This window comes from Garra rufa, chromosome 21 (genome assembly GCF_049309525.1).
Source record: "Garra rufa chromosome 21, GarRuf1.0, whole genome shotgun sequence".
NCBI lineage: Eukaryota > Metazoa > Chordata > Actinopteri > Cypriniformes > Cyprinidae > Garra > Garra rufa.
In genome coordinates, this window is record NC_133381.1 from 815,592 (window position 1) to 840,623 (window position 25,032).

The window sequence follows — 25,032 nt, forward strand, 5'->3', positions numbered from 1 at the left end:
ATAGCATATATTGTTGTTTTTGTATAATAATAATAATAATAATAATAATACATGTTATAATAAATCAATATTTTTATTTTTCAACATTTTAATATTTAGTTTAATATTATTGAGATTTAGTTTATTATTATATAGTGATATAATATATTTTATTACATATAATGTTATTATTGTTCTATAATAATGATAATATTATATTACATAATGTTAATAATGATATAATAGTAAAATATATATTTTTTTAAAGGTTAATATTGTTTAATAATGAGATGATGATGATGATTATTATTATTATTATTATTATTATTATTATTATAGTAATAATAATTACATATAATAATGTTATTGTTCTATAATAATAATAATAATAAATTACGTAATGCTAATGTTATAAATACAAAAATAGTTTTGTTTTTGAGCATTTTAATATTTTTTAATTATTATTATTTTAGTAGTAGTAATTTATTAAATATTATAATATTATTATAATATTATAATGTTATTATTTTGTATAGTTATTATTTTTGTACAATAATAGTTGCTTTTGTATCATATAATAACAATAATAATACTAATGTAATATATTACATATAAGGTTAATACTGATATAACAAGAAATATAATATTTAAATATTTTTATTTTTCAATATTTTAATAATTATTATTATTAATGAGTAATCATTTTTAGTATTTAATAAATATAATAATATTTGTTCTATTATAATTATATAACATTACATTTAATGATGTTATAATAAATAATATTTTTATTTTTCATTTTAATATTTTGTTTAATAATAATAATTATTATTATTAATTACATATAATAGTAATAATAATAATAATAATAATGTTATTGTTATATAATAGTAATAATAATAATATTTATTACGTATAGGAATGGTAATGTTATAATATATAATCTATAATAATAATATAATACATTTATTTTTCATTTTGTTTAATAATAATGAGAGATAATATAATAACAATAATAACAATAATTAAATAAATGCATATAATAATGTTATTGTTGTTATTGTAACTTTTTTCCCCCATAAGTCGTGCAGCTCTACCTATTTACCTTCACTAGTTTACATCAAATAGTCTTGCAATGTGGCACATCTTTGGAAGTACTGCTCTTCCATATAGTCTCTCAATTTATAGTAACTACATTCACAATAGTTTAAAAAAAAAAGGGAAATATGAAAATAAATAAATAAAGCATGTCACACCCTGATGTCAACTACCCAAACCCAGTCTGTACACTGCATGTAAACAATTAGGATCTATCATTCTGCAGAAAACGTATCTATATTTTGTAAGCTAAATACTCAAGCGAGCATCAAAAGAGCTCTGGCTTTGCTTCACGCTTCACCTCCATTCGACACGCTCTTCTATTCCTGAACAAACCCATCTCTTCTCGTCCTAAAGCAGCAAGTGTCAAGTCTGTCGGAGAAGAAGCTGGATCGTCTGTAGTCGAAGCGCCTCCAGGAGATCCGGACAAAAGCTGCGACACCAATCCCTGCAATGAAACCTCCTCAGCGGCTAAAGGTGAACCGGAGAGCCTTTCTTCAGACGTGAAGGAGCTGCAATCACCTGGAAACACCTCCACAGACATCAGTCCAGCACAAACCCTTACTACAAACACTCCAGCTCAGGAAACAGATGACGCTTCACCCAGCTGCCTTACAACCACCAACACAGAACAACAAAATCAGAATCACAATGGAAATAATATCAGGTCTACAGATGATCATGTGACTCTGGTAAACGCAACCGACCCTTTAAGCGCCACCGCCGCTCATAGTGACTCCAGCACAAACGGCGGATGTGATAACAGTGACTCTGTGAAGAATAAAGACGAGCCGCTTCAGTCGAGTGAGGTTTGCGCGGATGACAACGGAAATGAGACTCCTGGAATACCGCAGGCGTTTGATGATGTGGACGGAGTGATGCCACAAGCCCCGCCCACTCCGGATGTAGGCCCCGCCCCCCTGAAGCCTGAAAATAAAAAACATTTCGTCCACAGAAACAAAAAAAGCAGTAATGAAGGTAAATCTATTTATGTGTCTAATAAACAGCATTTTTCAGCATCCAAAGTGTGTTTTTAAAACATTTTGCTGACACAGTAAATGTTTTGTTTATAAAGCTAATTTTTCTATTACTAAAATATTATTTGATTAATATTTTAATGCTTAACATCAGTTTGCTCTGAAGTCAGGCTGCTGGGATATTTCTGGAAAATATTCTGGACAAAAACTCCTTTTCCTGCAATTCTTAATCCCAGATAATTGTTTGAACGTCATTATAAAACATGTCCAAGTCATGTCTCATCTCAGAATAAAAAAGAAAATGGAATAAGAATCTAAAATTTTAATATGTTTATTTTTTATTTAAAACATTTAAATTAAAATATGTATTATAGTTATTATTATACATCTGTTCAACCCACCTATTTATTTTTATTTATTTATTAAATATGAAAATATTTATTATTTTTCTTATTATACTTTCCTCCCACCCATTTATTTATTTATTTATTTTTTATTATACATAAAAAGAAAACAGTAGTTTTTTTGTTTTGGATAAAGAAGGAATGAAAAAATCTGAAAATTCCTAATTTAAATTTATTATTATTAATTTAATTTAAAATATTTATTATTGTTATACTTTTTTCAACCCCCATGTATTTGTTAGTTTTTGTTTATTATACATAAAATATTAAAACATTTACTATTGTTATTACATTTTCAACCCACCCATTTATTTATTTTATTATACATTAAATGTTGCAATATTTATTATTGTTATACATTTTCAACCTATTTATTTATCAATTTGTTATAAATATTGTTATTATACATTTTTAGCACCTTTATTTATTTGTTGTACATTAAATGTTAAAATATTTATGTTTTTAACCCACCCATTTATTTATTTATTATACATTATTAAAAATATTTACTGGTATTATTATACATTTTTCAATCCAGCCCTATATTTATTTTACATTAAATATTAAATTATTTATTATTATTATTATTATACTTTTTTCAACCACCAATTTATTCATGTATTTATTAGACAGATTAAAATATTTATTATTGCTAATATTGTACATTTTTCAACTCACCCTTTTAATTATTTATTACACACAGTAATATTGTTATATTTTAATATAATATGAAAATATTGTTATTGCTGTTCAACCCACCCATTTATTTGTTTACATTACATATTAAAATATTTATTATTGTACACCCGTTTATTTATTATGTTAAATATTAAAATATTTATTGTTGTTATACATTTTCAACCCACCAATTTATTTTTTGTATTATACATTAAATATTAATTTTTTTTAATTGTTATACATTTTTAACCCAACGATTTATTTATTTTACATTAAATATTATTTTTTATTATTCATTTTTAACCCACCCATTTATTTATTTATTATACAGTAAATATTCAAATAAATATTATTATTATACATTTTCAACCCACCAATTAATTATTTATTAAAATATTAAAATATTTATTGTTATACATTTTCAACCCACCAATTTATTTTATTTATTATACATTAAATATAAAAAAATATTGTTATACATTTTTAACCCACCTATTTATTTATTTGCTTGTTTACATTACATAAAATGTTTATTATTATTATTATAAATTTTTCAACTCACCTTTTTATTTATTTTACATTAAATATAATTTTTTATTCTAAGTTTTTAACCCACCCATTAATTTATTTATTATACAGTAAATATTCAAATAATTATGATTGTTATTATAAATTTTCAACCCACCAATTTATTTATTAAATATTAAAATGTTTATTATTGTTGTTGTTGCATATTTATTTATTTACATTACATATTAAAATATTTATTAATATACATTTTCAACCCACCCATTTATCATACATTAAAATGTTGCTGTTGTTGTCGTCGTTATTATTGTATATTTTTCAACCCAGACATTTATTTCTTTAACTTTTCTGCCGCCCCAACCAATGTATCATTACTATGATGTCACAACGGAACAAAATTAGCCTTACAACAGGCTTTTGAGTTTCGGATGAAATATGACTTGGACATTTTCTTGACATCTCATCAAATTAATTAATACTCATCCGTTGTCATTTTCCAATGGCAATTCCAGAAAGATCCGTTTTTGACACTTATTATAATGTGTTTTGTGCTCTGTATTCTCTGCTGTCAGATGTTAACTAATCTGGCACGAGTGCATTTCCTCTGTCTCTGAGCTGAGGTCATGCTCTACAGACCCATGAAACAATGTCAGTCATGTCTTCAGCGTGTCTCTTTTTCTTTGACCCTCTGAAGTGAAGGGTAACAGAGGGAATGGACGCTCTAAAAAGGGATGTATGTTGCAGTGAGGTAGGTCAAACGCCACCCTATAGACAACTAACAGGGCCGAGCAGGACGTCCGCCCGAAACCGCCTAATCGATCTCTAACCAGTCCTCTCTATTGACACACATTGTGTTATTAACATTCTGTCTCGTCCTGAACACGTGGGAATCTGCTGTGCTTTGTTCTCGTCTTCGGTCCGTCAAATAAACGTCATCTCTTTGGTCTCAGAGAGACTGTTGAAACGTTTCTTTACATGTGGTCTTTACATATGTCTCATTTCTTTGTGTTAACAAAAAGATCTCTGCTTGTCTGTCGTTTTAACCAGTAACTTAATCAATAATATTCTCTTAATTGACTTTGGGGTCCGTAAGATTTTTTTAAAATGTTTTTAAAAGTAGTCTCTTCTGCTCACCAAGGCAGCATTCATTTATTTAAAAATTGTGAAATATTTTTATGATTCAAAAGTACTGTTTTCTGTGTAAATATGTGTTAAAATGTAATTTATATCTGTGTTGCGCCACTGAATTTTCACATCATTACTCCAGTGTCCAGTGTTGCATGATCCTTCAGAAATCATTCAGTATGCTGATTAGCTGCTCAAGAAACATTTTTGATTATTAGCAATGTTGAAAACAGTAATGTTTTTATGGAAACCATGAGACATTTTATTTTTCAGGATTCACAGATGAATAGAAAAGTTCAAAACAACAGCATTTATTTAAAATAGAAATCTTTTGTAACATCATAAATGTCTTTACTTGCACTTTTGTGCAGAGTTGAGAAATAAATTAATAAATTAAAGAAGAAATACAGAATTGCAAGAAATAAACTTAAAGAATAAGTCAGAATTGTGAGAAATACATTCAAAAATAAAGAAAAAGTCAGAATTTCAAGAAATAAACTTAAAATTGAAATTGTGAAAAATAAATTAAAATGTAAATAACAGGTGTGAATTGTGAGAAATACATTCTAAAATTGAAGAGAATTTCAAGAAATAGACTTAAAATTTTAAAGAAATATGTCAGAATTGTGAGAAATAAATTTAAAGTTGAAATTGTGAAAAATAAATGTAAAATGTAAAGAATAAGTGAGAAATACATTCTAAAATGAAAAAAGTCAGATTTGCGATAAATAAAATTGAAAGAAATAAGTCAGATTTATTAGAAATATTACATGTCTAGAAAAAATTCAGAATTGTGAGAAATAAAATTAAGTTAAAATTGTGAAAGTGAAGTTTATTTCTTGCAGTTCTGCTTTTTTCTATAATTGTAGAACGTATTTCTTGCAATTATAGAAAGTGAGAATTGTGAGAAATGCATTCTAAAACTGAAGAAAAAGGTCAGAATTTCAAGAAATAAATTTAAAATTAAAAGTTACAATTGTGAAAAATAAATGTAAAATATAAAGAATAAGTGATAATTCTGAGAAATGCATTCCAAAAATTAAAGTAAAAAGTCAGAATTGCGAGAAATAAAATAGAAAGGAATAAGTCAGAACTAGGAAATAAATTCTACAATTATAGAAAAAATTCTGAATGGCAAGAAATAAACTTCAAATTTAAAGCTGAAATTGTGAAAGTGAAGTTTATTTCTTGCAATTCAGATTTTTTTCTATAATTGTAGAATGTGTCTTACAATTCTGACTTATTTCTTTACATTTTAAGTTGAAATTGTGAAAAATAAATGTAAATGTAAAACTTAAAATAAAGAGAGATGTTAGAATTGTGAGAAACAAATTCAGAAATGAAATAAAAAGCCTGGCCACTGAATGCGTTGTGAGGAAGCGCACCAAAACAAGGATGCATTGTTTAAAACACATGTATTATGATCAAACTCGCCGCTTTCCTTCTTATCCTGTATTTTATGCCTTCATCGGTCGTCCGTCAGTGTATTTCAAGTCATATCCATTAATAAAAGTATTCATTTCTTTTCAAAGAAATATTACTGACCCCAAACAGAAGTGTATATTCATGTAAATAGATAAACCTAGCAGTGTAAATCACTTTGCTAAATGTTTGTTTAATGACTAAGAGTAAATGATTGACAGCAGAAATATGTGAAGATTCGGGTCGCTTTATCAGCAACAGTGTGTGACCTTTGACCCGACATGTTTTAGGGTCGTCGTCATGATTAAACAGGGCTTTGATCTGTCTGTCTGTCTGTCTGTGAAGAATGGAAGATAAACTAAGCAAATAGTTTAGAAATGAGTCCAGATGTGCAGCTGTCAGAATAAAAACTCTAAATTGTTTAGAGGTTGGACTTGCATTTTTTATTTTTTGCAAAATATCAGCCATGATATCCACAAACAAATTGTATATGGATTGTTTTTGAACTCTTACAGTGTCATTTCTAAGCTGATTTGTAAAATTTAAAGGAATGTGTTAAAAAATGTGCTCACCTTCAGTCCATCACTTGCTCACTATTGAATGTGAATGGGTGCCGTCAGAATGAGAGTCCAAACAGCTGATGAAAACATCACAATAATCCACAAAACCACTCCAGTCCATCAGTTAACATCTTAAGAAGGCAAAAGCTGAAACAAACCCATCAAGACCTTTTAAACTAAAATACATAATGCATAATAACGCTTCCTCCAGTAAAAAAAGTCATATCAAAATCCAGCCACATATTTGTTCAGAGCTGTTTTTGCTTGTAAATGGTGCTTGATCTGTGCAGATTCCCTTCTGATTCGGACCGGACCACTTTTTTACTGAAGTATTATAATGGATTACAGGCTCGTATTTTATTGATGGATTTGTTTCTGGCTTCTCAAGTTAACTGATGGTCTGGAGTGGTTTTGTGGATTATTGTGATGTTTTTATCAGCTGTTTGGACTCTCATTCTGATGGCACCCATTCACTCCAGAGGATCCGTTGGTGAGCAAGTGACGGAATGACGCATTTCTCCAGGTTTGATGAAGAAACAACCTTCTTGGATGGCCTGAGCTTAAGCATATTTTTAGTGAATGGGTGCCATCAGAATGAGAGTCCAAACAGCTGATAAAAACATCACAATAATCCACAAAACCACTCCAGTCCAGAGAAACAAACTTTTTGGATGGCCTGAGCATGAGCATATTTTTAGTGAATGGGTGCCGTCAGAATGAGAGTCCAAACAGCTGATAAAAACATCACGAACTGGGGTGGTGTGGATTACTTGTGGATTATTGTGATGGTTTTATCAGATGTTTGGACTCTCATTCTGACGGCACCCATTCACTAAAAATATGCTTACGCTCAGGCCATCCAAGAAGTTTGTTTCTTTATCAAATTGGGAGAAATGCGTCATTCCGTCACTTGCTCGCCAAAGGATCCTCTGGAGTGAATGGGTGCCGTCAGAATGAAAGACCAAACAGCTGATAAAAACATCATAACAATCCTCAAAACCATCAGTTAATATCTTGAGAAGACGAAAGCTGAAACAAATCCAGTATTAAGACATTTTTAATTAAAATACAAGCCCATAATCCATAAAAATGAGAAATCTGCCCCGATCAAGCACCATTTACAAACCAAAACAGCTCTAAACAAATATGTTTTTCACTGGAGTAAGCATTATTATGGATTACAGACTCGTAATTTAGCTAAAAACGTCTTGATGGATATGTTTCATCTTTTTGTCTTCTCAAAACGCTAACTGATGGACTGGAGTGGTGTGGATTACTTGTGGATTATTGTGATGATTTTATCAGCTCTCGTTCTGACGGCACCCATTCACTCAAACTATTCCTTTAATGCACATCTTAAATCGATGTGAATTTTAAGCCAAATGTTGGCGCTTTATGTTTAAAGTTTTTTTCCGTCATGTTGCAGGAAGCTCTAGAAAAAGGAGAACAAAGGGGAGAAGGAAAAGTTGAGCCGGTTCTTGCTGTGATCCTGTCGTTCCACTGGATCTCACTGGATCGGATGAGATCAGAGCCGACGTTTTTCATCTGCGGAGGAGCGACTGATGGCAGACTTCGAGGAGATACACATTGTACACTGTGTATTTGAGTTTGGCTTAAAGAAGTGTATTTTTAAATGCTAAATCTTTAGATTTGACCAAACTGTTTTAAATATTTGCACACTGTAAGATACATTTATGATACACCAAACGTTTGTTTACATGTGAGTGTGGTTAACAGAGGAGCGGAAAAAAGCTTATCATGGATGGTTGCTGTTTCTCAAACCTTTAAGATACGTGCTGTTAACTATTAATATGGCTCTGAATGTACACTTTCTATGTTATGAAGATGTTTGGCATTAATCCTAAGAAGTATTAGTTCATCAGTTCTAAAATATTAGTGTACTAAAAATTTCTTAGCAGAAATGATTAGTTCATGTTTTGCGTTTGCAGTGCTTGAGCTGGACTATTTAGTATCTTCATTTGAGTGACCTTTATATTGATGTCGGTATGTATTTTCATCAAGAAAGACTCTAAATTATATAAATATATCAATAAAAATGTGCAATCGGTGTTGATTTTTGTTTGTTAGCATTCAAGCTCACATTGCAATTTGAATTTATAGATAAAGGAACCGTATGTAGGATTGTGGCCAAAACTGGTACTGCAATCGCTTTCAAAATACTGCAGAACGGTGTATCACCTCCCGCCCCCCCCCCCCCCCCCGACTCAAGGTTGCCAGCTCTCAAATTCTTCTCCGTTTTCAGCCGTTTAACTAGAGCAGATGATGCTCTGTAATTTCTTGCGTGACACGCCTTCAGTTCTAAGCCCCGCCTCCAAATGCATGGCAGCCAATCCCAACTTTACAATTCCAGGTGTACAAAATGATTGACAGACTGGTGGCACTTTTCACGAGTCTTCTGTTTCTGTTTACACAATTTAGACACGGGTGGAAACCTGAAATTATGGATTTATGTTTAGCAACTGCAAGATATAAACTTACAATTTAGAGATATACATTTGAAATTGTGAGAGAAAAAAATCAGAATTGTGAGATTTAACCTGTGAATTTAGAGCTAAATGTCGCAGTTGCAAGAGATAAAATCAGAAGTAAAAGAAATAAGGGAGAATTATCGTAAAATAACTAGGGCCGGGACTTTAACGCGTTAATTTAGATTAATTAATTACACAAAAATAACGCGTTAATTTTTTTTAACGCATTTTAATCGCACTTAATTTTGCACCGCGGAACGTTTCTCACTGGATGAGTTTCAGTGGCGGACCAATTATACTGGAGCACCAACTAACAGAATGCGCATATCACCGCAGGACATCGAGCCTCAAGTATCACCTCAATGCTTTTACAGAAGGTCTACCTACCTATAGGGTACCTGAATTTCTGAAATGAATGCTAGTATATTTCTAAATATCCCAGTGTTTCCCGTACCATCATCTCAGGGGGGCGCGTTTACAATGTCTCCTCCAAGAAAACGGACTGGATCGCGGACTCCATTCATAAAAACCGAATTTACTATAGCGCGGAATGCCACGTAAATTCGTCGATTTTTGGATTGATAAATCAAAAGTTGGTCTGTCACTTAATTCAAATCGCCATATGGACTAGTGTCTGAAAACTGAAATGCAAAAAGACCGTTTTAATATGAATCCTGCACTGTTTGCCTCTGTATGTTAGAATGGCAGAGACGCGTTTTTTTATACTGCACGCGTGATGCTCCCGTTAATTTTTGGCATTTGTATCTCACATGAACAGATCTCAATCTCCAAAGCTACTGTCAGTGTCATTTTTAACGTTTCATTTGAGAAAACTAGCATCATATCATACTTTACACACGGCAACCTGTCAAAATAAAAGTACGGTTTAACATGAAACAGAGCAATATTCCTATTTAAATAGACAAAAAAACAATATGATAAAAAATAAATATAACAACAAGATTAACCACTTAATTGTAGAAAAAAATACTATGATTATTATTATGTATTGATTTTAACAGAAAACCTCTGTTTGTTTGCCAAAAATTAAAAAGGTTTATTTTTCATTTGATTAAAGATAAATAAATGTTTATGCTTTCATTTGATTATGAGAAAAATTAAAACACAATAATTTATTAAAAAAAAAATAGCAAAAGATTGTAAAGCCCTATTGTTCAAAATGTTAAAATAGAGAGTTTTGGATTTATTTTTTAACTGAAATAAATGTTTTCGTTATGGGAAACGCTGTATCCTATTGCTACAGTTAATGGCAATATTGCACTGGTCTGTTGGACTTGGTTGAACAAAAATAAACAATATTTTGTTGCTTCAGTTTATGTATTCAGTCATTATTCAATGGTTACTAAAAATCCATATGAAAAAACTTACTTCTCACTGTTCTCAGGTCAAATATTTATATGCGATTAAAATGCGATTAATTTCGATTAATTAATTACAAAGCCTCTGATTAATTAGATTAATTTTTTTAATCGAGTCCCGGCCCTAAAAATAACATAACGTAAAGAAATAAACGTAAAATTTAATGCAGTAAGTCGGAATTGTGAGAAATAAACTTAAAATTTAATGGAATAAGTCGGAATTGCAAGAAATAAATGTCAAATTTAATTAAACAAGTCAGAATTGTGAGAAATAAACTTACAATTTAAAGACTAAAGTCATAATTGTAAGAAATAGACTTAAAATTTAAAGAAATAAGTCAGAATTGTGAGAAATATAAATTAAATAAATATTTTTTTAAAATAAAATCAGAATTGCAAGAAATAAACTGAATTGTGAGAAATGTAAAAATTTAAAGAATAAAGTTTGAATTGTGAGAAATTAATTAGAAATTTAAAGGACAAAAAGTCAGAATTGTGAGAAATAAATTTCAAATTAAAATAAAAAAATAAGATCTAAATGTAAAGAATAAGTCAGATTTGTGAGAAATTTTAAAATTAAAGGAGTCAAAATTGCAAAATAATAAACTTAAAATATAAAGAAAAAAGTCAGAATTGTGTGAAATAAACTTAAAATTTAAAGAAATAAGTAAAAATTGTAAGAAATAAAAGAAAAAAGGTAAAGAATAAGTGAGAATTGCAAAAAAAAACTAAAAATTTAAAGAAATAAATCAGAATTCTGATAAATAAAGTACAATTAAAGACAGAACTCAGAATTGCAAGAAATAAACTTTCAATTTCAAAGAAATAAGTCAGAATTGTGAGACATAATTTCCACAATTATAGAAAAAAAGTGGATTTACAAAATTGTGACAAATAAATGTAAAATGTAAAGAATAAGTGATAAATGTAAATGTATAAGTGTAAAAGTGATAAGTGTAAAATGTAAAGAATAAATCATTTCCACAATTGTAGAAAAAAATTAGAATTGCAAAAAATAAACAGAATTTAAAGTCAAAATTGTGAAAAATAAATGTAAAATGTAAAGAATAAGTGAGAATTGTGAAAAATAAATTCTAAAATTTTATGCTAGAAATAAATTTAAAATTCAAAGTAATGAGTCAGAATTGCCAAAAATGTATTTTAAATTGTAAAGACAAAATTAAAAAAGAAAAAGAAAAAAGGCTGCTTTGTTCCAAAACACATGATCAAACTTGCAGCTTTCCTCCTTATCGTTACATTATGTGTCCATAAACAATATTATTATGCCATATAAATATGTCAGCACGTTTAAAGTCAGATCCATTCTGGAGTCCTCAAACTGAAGTGTGACTTGCGTAAATTCAGTATTGATTGCATCAGCTGATGTTTTATCACATGCACGAGCCAAAATGATCAATAGTGCATTGTAGTCACTTAGGCACTCAACATCAGCGCATACTAGACTGCGCATGCGCGAAACTAGGCTCTGCCTTCAGACCGCTTGACAGCTCAACAACCCGAATCCACTCAGTCTTACATTAAACATCAAAGCGTTTTTTTTTTTTCTTGGAGATATTTGTACGCTTAAAAGTGTAATCGTTTAAATCTAAAGAACTCATAGGAATGGTTACTGCCATAAAAAAACTAAAATCTCCCTTTGCAATCTCCATGACATGGTTTTTAAAAACATCTCATTCAGTAAACACCGTCACCGCGATTGGTCTATTCAGATCAGCGTTGAGAAAAGTAACAGGTGTCACGTGATGATACACTCTCTACAGCGGTTTAAACTATTTATACACAAGCAGATACATTTTTAAAACTATTTAAATCGTTTTTAAACGAGGATTAGATAAAAAAGGAAAAATAGTATTTGTCCTTATTCAATCTAAGAATTTCCGAGCCGCTACGTCCCTCCCGATTAAATATAACACTCACAGGATTGCTTACTGGCATACAAATAAAATTCTGTCACAGCGATCTTCACGAAATGTTTTTTTAAAACATCTCATTGAGTTATCATAATCGACTGTGATTGGTCTAATCAGACGAGCTTTGAGAAAAGTAACAAGTGTTACGTGACGATACACTCTCTTCCACAGCGGTTTAAACAATTTATATACAAGCAGATATATTTTAAAAACTATTTAAATTGTTTTTAAACAGGGAATAGATTAAAAAAAGAAGAAATACTATTTGTCCTTATTCAATCTTAGAAGTTGCGAGCCGCTACTTCCCGCCCGATTAAATATTGCTTACTGGCATACAAATAAAATTCTGTCACAGCGATCTTCACGAAATGTTTTTTAAAACATCTCGTTGAGTTATCAAAATCGACTGTGATTGGTCTAATCAGACGAGCGTTGAGAAAAGTAACAAGTGTCACGTGATGATACACTATCTTCTACAGCGGTTTAAACAATTTATACACAAGCAGATACATTTTAAAAAGTATTTAAATCGTTTTTAAACAGGGAATAGATAATAAAGAAGAAATACTATTTGTCCATATTCAACCTAAGAAGTTCCGAGCCGCTAACGTTACGTCCCGCCCGTTGCCGAAGCGTTCTATGTTCGTTCGCCTAACGGCTGTCATCAGATTCATTCCGCTCCGGACACTTCAACATGTCTTCGGGCTGGTCTGCCAACGACCACAAGAGCTACTCGAACCCGCCGTCAGCCGCGGTGAAACGGTCGAGAAACGACTCAGGGAACAAAGTGTCGGTGATTCTGGGAGCGCAATGGGGAGATGAAGGCAAAGGAAAAGTTGTTGACTTATTGGCGACGGAGTCTGACGTCGTGTGCAGGTGTCAGGTAAAATAACTGTTATAATATAAATCTATACTTTCTTGACGAAATAATAATAAACAATATCCAACTCATCCGGTAACTTTTTGTGTGAGATATATAATAAATGCGACTGTAATTATATATAATTTAAAGAATTAGTTGTATTAAGTGCATAAATGTGTGTTATTTATTTGTAATAATTGGTTATTATAACGAATTGATAATATTAACCGATTTTTAATTATTATTTGGAGTAATTACATTAGGTTTAACAGCATGTGCTACTACCACTACTGCTTACAATACTAATAAATTACTTGTAAAATATTTATGTTTATTATTTAAGCATATCTATAAATATAGCAAACTATGTAAGTGGCATGCTGTTTTCTTTCTGTAATTTGTGGCTCCAATAAGTCAAGATTTTAACTAGGTATTATGGAAAAATAATGTCATATCTTATGTTTATGAAAATGCAACTGGGCTGAACTTGTATAGAAATAAGAACTGAGAAATATCACGTTTAAGGGGCAGCAAACTACTGTTATAAAAATTTGTGTCAAATTTTTCCAGAAATAAATTAAAAAATTAAAGAAAAAAAGTCAGAATTAGGAGAAATAAGTTCTAAAAGTTAAAGAAAAAAGAAGGAATTGTGAAAAATGAACTTAAATTTTAAATTGTGAATTCATGACTCTCTATCTCTCTAAACTAGTCTGATTATAGAAGGAATGCCAACATTAGAGTCTATTGAGTGTTTACGGCTCCGTTTGAAGTCATTATCATTATTTGTCACATGCAATGTTATTAAAACTATTTTTATATCCATATAGTATTCCTAAAAGTTCATGCATGTTGAGCCGTGTTGCTGTGTGAGTCTGAATCTCGCTGAATGTCAGTCCCAGAATTCCCCTGCCCTTCGCTGAACTCGGGTCACATTCCCAGCGTTACTGGACATGTGAGAAGGGCACAGCGCTGGCGACACAAGCCCATCGCATAGCCTGTTGAAAATAAGCATCTGTGGTTGGTGGGATCAGCTGGAGGCAGGTCTTATCCGCTGGACACTGTGTGTCTGAGTAAAGGGCAAGTCCTCCGTCTGGATGCTTACAGAGTCACATTTCCAGGTCTCCCTTCTGGAGAAAATAAGATAGTAAATCTGGATCCTGAACCTTAAGTTGTTGGTGTCCTTTGACTGCAAACTATCCTGCAGCTTCAAGGGACATTGCATGAGGTTCATGTGTTTTTTCTGTCACTCAACAGGGAGGAAATAACGCTGGTCACACGGTGGTGGTGGATGAGAAAGAGTATGATTTCCATCTTCTCCCCAGTGGAATCATTAACACCAAATGCACATCATTCATCGGTGAGAACTGGCACTTTGGAGGATAAATGAACTGTATATGACTTGTTTCCAACACTGAATGAAACTAATTTAAAATAGTTATTGGATACAAATCCGCAATTCGGTGAACAAAAGTCTGAATTGTGAGGTAAAAAGTTGCAATTATCTTTTTTATTTTGAGATGTAAAGTTAAGAGAGAAAAAAAAATCAAAATTATGACATATAAATTGAATTCAGAAATGGGAGAAATAAACTTAAGAATTCAGAGAAAAAAGTCAGAATTGCAACATGTAAACTGAGAAATCAGAGAAAAATGTACATAATTCTGAGATTTAAACTCTGAATTTAGAGGAAAAAGTCAGAACTGTGAGATATAAACTCATAAAAAAGTCAGAATTGCAAGATTTAAACTGAGACATCAGAGAAAAATTATGCAAAATGCTGAGAATTAAACTCTGAATTTAATTTAAAAAAAGGATTAGTTGTGAGATATAAACTCAGACAAAAAATCAGATTTGCAAGAAATTAATAAAAAATACAGAAAAAATAGATAAACAATCAGAATCGTGAGGAAAAATGTCAGACTTGCTACAAATAAATGCAAAATTTAAAGAAACTCAGAAGATATAAACAGAAAGTCAGAATTGCAAGAAATAAATTAAATATTTTAAGAAAAAAATCTGAATTGCAAGAAATAAACTCAGAATTCAGAAAAAGAGTCAGAATTGCCAGAAATTAATTAAAATGTACAGAAAAATTCAGAATTGCAAGAAATTAATTACAAATTCAGAGAAAAAAAAACATACATACTCAGAAATATAAGGGCAAAAGTCAGAATTGCTAGAAATAAATCCAGAATTTAAAGAAAAGTCAGAATTGTGAGATATAAACTTAGAATTCATAGAAAAAAATCTGAATTGAATGAACAAAAAACTAGAATTACGAGATATAAACTCAGAATTGTAAGGAAAATAGTCAGAATTGTGAGATATAAAGTCAGAATCCAGAAAAGAATTGCAAGTCAGAATTGCAAGAAATGAATCAAAAAATATGAAATAGAAGAAAATATAAATACAAGATATAAACTTACATAAGATATAAATTACGAGGAAAAAAGTCAGAATTGCAAGAAATTAATTAAATATTCTGAGAAAAAAAAGTGGAATTACAAGACATAAACTTAGAATTATAAGGGACAAAGTCAGAATTGCAAGAAATAAATAAAAAAATTTAAGAAAAAAATCAGAATTGCAAGAAATTAATTACAAATTCAGAGAACAAAAAATAGAATTACAAAATACAAACTCTGAATTATAAGGGCAAATGTCAGAATTGCTAGAAATAAATCCAAAATTTTAAGAAATGTCAGAATTGTAAGTTATATAAATTTAGAATTCATAGAAAAAAATCTGAATTGCAAGAACAAACAATTAGAATTACGAGATATAAACTCAGAATTGTAAGGAAAAATAGTCCGAATTGTGAGATATAAAGTCAGAATCCAGAAAAGAATTGCAAGTCAGAATTGCAAGAAATGAATCAAGAATTCAGAGAAGAAAATATAAAAGACATAAACTTATATAAGATATAAATTACGAGGAAAAAAGTCAGAATTGCAAGAAATTAATTAAAAATTCTGAGAAAAAAGTGGAATTACAAGACATAAACTTAGAATTATAAGGGACAAAGTCAGAATTGCAAGAAATAAATAAAAAAATTTAAGAAAAAAATCAGAATTGCAAGAAATTAATTACAAATTCAGAGAACAAAAAATAGAATTACAAAATACAAACTCTGAATTATAAGGGCAAATGTCAGAATTGCTAGAAATAAATCTAGAAAATTTAAAGAAAAGTCAGAATTGTGAGATATAAATTTAGAATTCATAGAAAAAATCTGAATTGCAAGAACAAAAAATAAGAATTATTATAAAATTATTATAAATATAAACTCAGAATTGTAAGGAAAAATAGTCCGAATTGTGAGATATAAAGTCAGAATCCAGAAAAGAAAGTCACAATTGCAAGAAATGAATCAAAAATTCAGAGAAAAAAATATAAATACAAGATATAAACTAGTAAAAAGTCAGAATTGCAAGAAATAAATTAAAAATTTTAAGAAAAAAATCTGAATTGCAAGAAATAAAATCAGAATTCAGAAAAAAGTCAGAATTGCAAGAAATTAATTACAAATTCAGAGAAAAAAAAGAATTATGAGATATAAACTCAGAATTATGAGGAAAAAAGTCAGAATTGCTAGAAGCAAATCAAGAATTTAAAGAAAAAAGTCAAGACCTGCAAGATTTAAACTCAGAATTTAGTTAGAATTGCGAGAAAGAAACAAAAAAGAGTGAATTGTGAGATATAAACTTGCAATTGCAAGAAAAATGGCAGAATCATGCGAAAAAAAGTTGCAATTATTTATTTTATTTTCTTATTCGTGGCGGTAACAAGCTTCCTTATATTTAAGGCAACTTATCACTTAATGATTAAAGTACTGCTTTAAATTTGATCAAATATGATATTTTGAGAGATTGTGAAGTTGAATCCAGATTGCCGTTGTAGTTTTAGTAATGCGTGTTGATCTGCAGGTAATGGCGTAGTCATTCATCTTCCAGGATTATTTGAGGAGATTGACAAGAATGAGAAAAAAGGTATTTATTTGGTCACAATTTCCATATAGATGCAAACTTGTTATGGTTTACACAAATCCTGTTCACTAGATCCGCTTCATTGATATTCATGGCTTGATTCTGTGCTCAGGACTAATGAGTTGTTTTCTTTTATGATAAGGGCTGAAAGGATGGGAAAAAAGATTGGTAATCTCAGATCGGGCTCACATTGGTAATACAACTATAAATAACAGTGTTTTTTAAATATATTGGACACACTGATGATGGAAAATACATATGATCTCATGATTGCATCTGTTTGTGTCAGTGTTTGACTTTCATCAGGCTGTGGACGGACTTCAGGAGGTTCAGAGACAAGCTCAGGAAGGACAAAAGTAAGAATGACAGATATACTTTCTATACGTACACTTTGGATTTTTGTAGTGAGATAATCTGTTATCCATGATCAAATCAACCTAGTATCAAAAGCAGGTTGTGTTTAAATAAATCCAATGCCTCTATCATCATTAAAAAATAATTTTATCCTGTCCCATATCAGAGGTCTTGATGTGACCTTCACGATCAAACAAATACTTGTAGAATGTAATGTAAATTTGATTCAAATTGTTTTTATGTTTGATAAATATTTGTTTATTTGATATTAATTGTCAGAAGACAACAAAATCACACCAATCGAGGCTTTACACTGTTTTTAGACAAAGTGCAGTTTAGTAACTCTTTATGAATTTCAGTTGCAAACTTCATATAATAATAATAATGCACCTTTCTTATACTCAAATAACTAACATATTACGTAAAACATAAACAAACCAAAAAATAAAAACATGCAAAAAGAGTGAAATAATGTTATATTGTAGGTATGTGTAATATTCACACATAAATATATGAAACATAATACATAAAATGTAAAATAATTACAAAAACATTGATTTAAAAAAGTTAAATATAAGAGCTTAAAATATTTAGTTTGACCTCCTGAAATTGTTGATTCACATTTTCTGAAAAAAAATAAAAATAAATTTTTGTTGCATTTTTTTTTTGTAGTATTTTTTTTTAATTCAAAAACTAAAGAAATAAGTCAGAATTGTGAGAAATAATTTAAAAATCAAAGAAAAAAGGCAGAATTGTGAAATTAAAAAATTAAAATCTGAAGTAATAAGTCAGAATTGTGAGAAATAAATTTAAAAATGAAAGAAAAAAAGTCAAAATTGCGATAAATATGTTTAATTTTTGGTGACTAAACTGCATTTTTCTTATATTTTTTATGCATTTATGTCCGTTCACAGTGTATGATCAACTAAAAAATGATTGCAGGATTTAACAAATTCAGTCAAATTATTATTATTGTTGTATTTATGTTTTATGTTTGAAATTCTTTGAGTAAAAGAAGGTGCATTGTTAATAAACTTAGTAGTAGTAGTAGTAGTAGTAGTAGTATATGAACTTTGCAATCTCACAAATGAGGGTTTTACACTGTATTTAGGACTGCAGTTTGGTCATTGGTAATTGCAAACTTAATATAATAATAATCTTTTAAATAATGCACCTTTTTATACCAAAAAAAAAATACAAACAAAAATAAATAAATAAATGTAATGTACCTTTTTATACTAAATTAAAAAGAAAATCAAAACACAGATAAAACACATAAAACAAAAAAATAAATAAATGCAAAAAAATTAATTTTTATTTGTCCTCCTGAGTTCAATGACTTACATTTTCTGAAATTTAAAATGCAAATTTGTTGCAGTTTATTAGTAGTTTTCTAGTTTTTTTGGTGATAAAAAAAAAAAAAAAAAAACGAAAAATGTGTTTTTCTTATAGTTTTCTTTAAATGTGTTTATGTTCGTTCACAGCATAGGAACAACTAAAAAGGGCATCGGGCCCACATACTCCTGTAAAGCGTCTCGCACTGGGCTTCGCATCTGTGACCTGATGGCTGATTTCACTGAGTTTTCGGCCAGGTAAATCCTGTGTAAATCTTATAGTGATGCTAATATCATTGCACTGATGTTCTGAAGTGTTGATAACTCACTGCTGAAGGGTGAAGAACCTGGTGCAGCAGTACCAGTCCATGTATCCGGCTCTGAAAGTGGACGCGGACAGCGAGCTGAAGAAGCTGAAGGTCAGTTGAACAGCAGACGCATGCGGTGCGTGTTTGGCCGGCCGTCTCTGACCCGCTTTGTTCACAGGACTACGCCGAGAGGATCAGACCCCTGGTCAGAGACGGCGTCTATTTCATGTATGACGCAATTCACGGACCGCCGAAGAAAATCCTGGTGGAGGGAGCGAACGCGGCGCTGCTCGACATTGACTTCGGTGAGGAGCTGCTTCTGTGTGTTTGTGTGAACTGTGGAAGTTCTCAGACTCAAACGCTGGTTCGTCTCTCTGTAGGAACGTACCCGTTCGTGACGTCGTCCAACTGCACGGTGGGCGGCGTGTGCACCGGCCTCGGCATCCCGCCCGCTAACATCGGAGACGTTTACGGAGTGTCCAAGGCTTATACCACTAGAGTCGGGATCGGGGCCTTTCCCACAGAACAACTCAATGTAGGAGTGGCATTTCACAGTTATTATAGTTAACTAAAAAAGTCAGAATTGCAAGATTGCAAGGGAAAAAGCCATAATTGTGAGATTTAAAGTCTGAATTTAGAGGAAAAAGTCAGAATTGTGAGGAAAAAAAAAAACTAAATGTAAAGAAAAAAGTCAGAATTGCAAAAAATTAATTTTAAATGTAAAGAATAAAGTCTAAATTGTGAGATATAAACTTTGAGTTTATAAAAAAAGTCCAAATTGCGAGAAATAAATTCAAAATGTAAAGAATGAAGTCTGAATTGTGAGATATAAGCTAAACTTGAAGGAAAGAAGTCAGGATTGCAAGAAATAAATTCAGAATGTAAAGACAAAATTAGAATTGTAATATATCTACTAAAACTTCAGAGAGAAAAGCCATAATTGTGTGATTTTAACTCTAAATTTAAAGCTAAGAAGTCAGAATTGCAAGAAATAAATTCAGAATGTAAAGAAAAAAGTCAGATTCGCAAGAAATAAATTCCAAATCAAAAGAAAAAAGTCATAATTATGAGAAATAAATTCAAAATATAAAGGAAAAAGTCAGAATTGCAAGAAAAAAGATTGCAAGAAAAAAAACATAATTGTGAGATTTAAACTATGAGTTCAAAGGAAAGAAGTCAGAATTGTGAAAAATAAATTCAGAATGGAAAAAAAAAGTCAGAATTGTGAGATATAAACTCAGAATTCAGAGACAAATACCATAATTGTAAGCTTTAAACCCTGAATTTAAAAGAAAAAAGTCAGAATTGTAGGAAATAAATTCAAAATGTAAAAAAAAAGTCTGAATTATAAAAAAATTAATTCAAAATCTAAAGTAAAAACCCTGAATTGTGAGATAAAAATGTAATACTGCTGTGTAGTTTATTGTTTTTCCAAAAAAAAATATTAAGAAGTTGTCTGTTTAATTTAATTGCATTTTTGTTTTTGTTTTTCTGAGCAAAAAAATATATATAGATAATATTAGTTGATCTCTTAACAAATATATGAATTGATGTACGTCTCTTCCCAGGCCGTGGGTGAGCTGCTGCAGACCAGAGGTCATGAAGTGGGCGTGACCACAGGCAGAAAGAGGCGCTGTGGTTGGCTAGACTTGGTTATTCTCAAATACGCTCACATGATCAACGGGTTCACTGCGTGAGTATTTCACTTCTGTATGGGAGTATAATGTGAGGTAATTACATACTGAACTATACTGAATGTTATTTTTTTTAACATATGATATAATATGTCACTTGACTTCACTACATTGCATAAGAGATCCAAAATAATATAAATAAATGCAGGGATTTATCTTTTTTAATTCACATTTTGCATACAATCTTTAAAAAATAATATAAAAAGCAGATTTGGGGTAACTCATCACAAGTTACCTAATAATATTACTTATTCCAAGTAACTAGTAAAGTAACACATTGCTTTTTAATTGACAAGAAAATATCTGAGTTACTTTTCCCCCATTTATTGATTAAAAGCTCTCTTGTCCTCATGTTGAGAGAAATTGTAAATGTTACTTTAGTTCTAGAATAAATGTGAACATGCATTAATTCATCTCACTCACTAAAAAACAGATCCAGTGTTCTTCAAAATGAATAAAAACACTGAAATTCAATGCAAACCTGCAATAATTAAATAAGTTAAATAAGACAAATATCCTTTATGTATTTAATCCCATTTTATTAACCGATATCTTCGATGATCCAATTCATCCATACTAATAAACAGAAATTACTCAAGATAATCTAACATTTGTTTTCCTTTTATTTATTGCTGAAGAGTTGACATTTGTTCTTCTGCGGTCTACTGTACAGACGGAGATTTACTTTTCTCTAAGCCTGAGGCTTTTGGTGTGAAAAGGCTTTTAGATTTGACAGAAATTGAACTTTGTATATTAAAAACAAACAAGCAAGCCCTGCCCAGATTTAGGAAGTAACGCAAAAGTAACGCATTACTTTCCATAAAAAGTGACTAAGTAACGTAATTAGTTACTTTTTTAGGGAGTACCTCAATATTGTAACTTTTAAAAGTAACTTTCCCCAACACTGGTAAAAAGTGTAGTATTTTTCTAATGGTTATTTTGTGTCTCTCTTCAGCATTGCTTTGACTAAACTGGACATCCTCGATGTTTTGGATGAAATTAAAGTGGGTGTTGCTTATAAGATCAACGGCAAGAGAATCCCGTATTTCCCAGGTAAAATGATTGATTCATTGATGGGAAGACACTACTGACTGCTAAAATTAGTTTTGTTTAGATGGTTTATATAATTGAATTGGTTCAGAAGAATGATTCATTGATTCATTTGAGTCCCAGCATTATGTCTGTATGTTTTGGGCAGCTAAATATTTTATTTTTCTGTTTTCATCACTATATTCAAGTGTCACGTGATCCTTCAGAAATCTTTCTAATATGCTAATTTTTTATTGGAATTATCAATGTTGGAAATTGTTTTTTAAGTTAATTTAGTTCATTTATTTATGCTTTATTATTATTTAAATAATTCATTATTTTATTTACACTTTTATTTATACTAACACTTAATAATTATCATTTACTATTTTGTAAATTAAATAATTATTATTTATTATTTTATACATTTTATTTATTTAATCTATACTTTTTTTATTATTCCTACAATAATTTATTGTTTTATTTACGCTCATATTTATACTATTAATAATTGTTCTTTATTATTTTATTAGGAACTATTTTATTTACACTATTCATTATTTTTAATTAAATAATATTTTTATTTATACTAATATAGTTATTAAAATATATTATGTAGTTTTTTATTTACACTATTTTATTATGCTATCTATTAGTATTATTACTAAAAAAAATATTTTTACTATTTTAGTTTTACTCATATTTATACTATTAATAATTATTATTTATTGTTTTATCTTATTTTTGAATTAAATAATTATTACAATCTATTTAGTTTTGTTTTGTTTTTGTTTTTTAAATAAACTTTTATTTATTGTTCTTATTATTTATTTTTATTAATATATGACATTTGTTTTAGTTTATTTAGTTTATTTAGTTTTAGTTATTTTAGTACTTCAAATAAAATAACTAAAGCAAAGTTATTTATTTATCTATCTTATTTTTGGTTACATTTCATTTAAACCAAAAAAAAGTGTAGTCATAGTTAACAATACTAACCCTGTTTCATGCATCCACACTTGATTTCTCATTCTCTTTATAAATATCTCTGCACTTTTAGCCAATTTGGAGGTTCTGCAGAAGGTGGAGGTCGAATACGAGACGTTTCCCGGATGGAAGACGGACACGTCGGCGGCCAGGAAGTGGAACGATCTTCCTCCCAAAGCTCAGAACTACATCCGCTTTGTGGAGAACCACATCAGCGTTCCTAGTAAGTCATTCAGACCGATAAACACACAGCATCACAGCATCATCCTGTCCATCTGACTCACGTTTGCATCTCTTCCCCACAGTCAAGTGGGTCGGTGTGGGCAAATCCAGGGAATGCATGATCCAGATGTTCTAGGATCATGAAGATTCAGCAGTCTGCAATCCTCCAGGAGACTATCAGCACAGCGGGACTCTTGATTTTACTGGTCGGCATTCATAAGACTCTAATGGGTCTCTCAGATTGACTGCAACATGTTTACACCGTTCTTCACTAGTGGTGCTGAAGTTGAGTTTTTGGCATTCATTCGACCCCAAAGTGGCATTTGATCTTGTTTGTTGAATTGCACTCTGTTGTTTCTAGTGAGACACATAAATCGATCCCCCTGAATCTATGTTTTTTTTTTTTTGTGGTTGTATGCTTTTCATTTTCTGCTGTCAGAATAAGATCATGAAAGAATGTCTGTCCATTAAAACAGATTTTTCCTTTGTGCCGCACTGATTTTGCAGGCTTCTTTCCCAGCGTTTTGTCTGATGTCAGATATAATTAGGTTAGCTGCGTCAGAAATAGATTGGGACAGAGAACACTGTGTTCCTCTCATCTATGCCAGGATGATCTGATCTCAGAGGAAAACTCAGATCCATGAGCCAGTGACTGCAAACACTACAGGAATAAGAGTCAAATAATCAGACAGTGGGTGTAAATAAACTTTTTTATTTTATTTGTGTTTCTTTTATAGCACTTTATCTAGTTGTGTCAATAGATTTCAATTGCAATGCATATTTTTAAAGGCTGTTTTTTCACTGAGCCATAAATCTCCACTTCAGTAGCACTTACACACACCAAACTTTACGATTTTATTCCTGTCTGTATCTTGAAAGTTTTTACAGAGGGATTTGTTCAAATATTAATTATATATATTTTTTTTTTCTTCAATTTGGAATTTTTCAAAACTTTTTAGGATTTTAGTAAAGTCACCTGGGTTGTATTTTCTTTTATTTTGTGTAGTTTTGATTTTTTTTTATAAGCATGTTGACGTCTGTCTAATTTAATTTATATTTACACTATTATTAATAAATACTATTATTAATAAATAATTATTATTTATTATTTTATTAGGAACTATTCTATTTACACTATTAATTTTTTTATTTTAATTAAATAATATTTGTTATTTATACTAATGAATAGTTATTAAAATATATTATTTTTGTTATAATATTTATTTATTATATACACTGTTTATTTTTTATTTATCCTATCTATTATTTTGTATTTTTTCTACAATAATTTAAAATTTTTATAATTTTTATTACACTTATATATTTATACTATTAATAATTATTACACCAAAAAGACTAAAAATTAAATATCCCATTGTTTCTTCCTGAATTGAACGCTATAATTGAGTTAAAATTCAAGAAGATAAGAAATAAATAAGATTAATATATTTGACCAGTGCATTTCCATGACTTTTCCAGTTGTCTACAGCATTTTAAAAAATAATAATTTTATAGAAATGACAAAAAACATCTGGGTCACATTTTCCTTTACTTTATGTAGTTTTTAAAATTTATTTGTATTATTTTATGAAAACCCTGATAATTTATCTCTTAAATATATATTGCACATACATTTTTTCATTCATGAACAAAATGATTTAAATCTTAACATTTTTTCATCTATCA

The 25,032-nt window shown here is 29.9% G+C and overlaps 1 protein-coding gene and 1 long non-coding RNA gene across 2 annotated transcripts; both read left to right on the plus strand.

Annotated features, from left to right (window-relative positions):
• The first annotated feature begins 1,921 nt into the window (after nucleotides 1-1,921).
• On the plus strand, nucleotides 1,922-8,497 carry LOC141295712 (uncharacterized). The gene is made up of 3 exons (XR_012341123.1): nucleotides 1,922-2,055; nucleotides 4,359-4,412; nucleotides 8,198-8,497. It is a non-coding gene; the product is annotated as an uncharacterized lncRNA (long non-coding RNA).
• Nucleotides 8,498-13,255: 4,758 nt separating this feature from the next.
• LOC141295495 (adenylosuccinate synthetase isozyme 1-like) lies at nucleotides 13,256-23,700 on the plus strand. Its single transcript, XM_073826713.1, has 13 exons — nucleotides 13,256-13,453; nucleotides 14,687-14,789; nucleotides 17,359-17,421; nucleotides 17,561-17,611; nucleotides 17,708-17,774; nucleotides 19,257-19,364; nucleotides 19,444-19,525; nucleotides 19,593-19,719; nucleotides 19,795-19,949; nucleotides 20,983-21,107; nucleotides 22,064-22,161; nucleotides 23,198-23,347; nucleotides 23,430-23,700. Exons 1-13 carry the CDS (start codon nucleotides 13,265-13,267, stop codon nucleotides 23,480-23,482), a joined length of 1,371 nt encoding a protein of 456 aa, XP_073682814.1. The 5' UTR covers nucleotides 13,256-13,264; the 3' UTR covers nucleotides 23,483-23,700.
• Nucleotides 23,701-25,032: the final 1,332 nt, after the last annotated feature.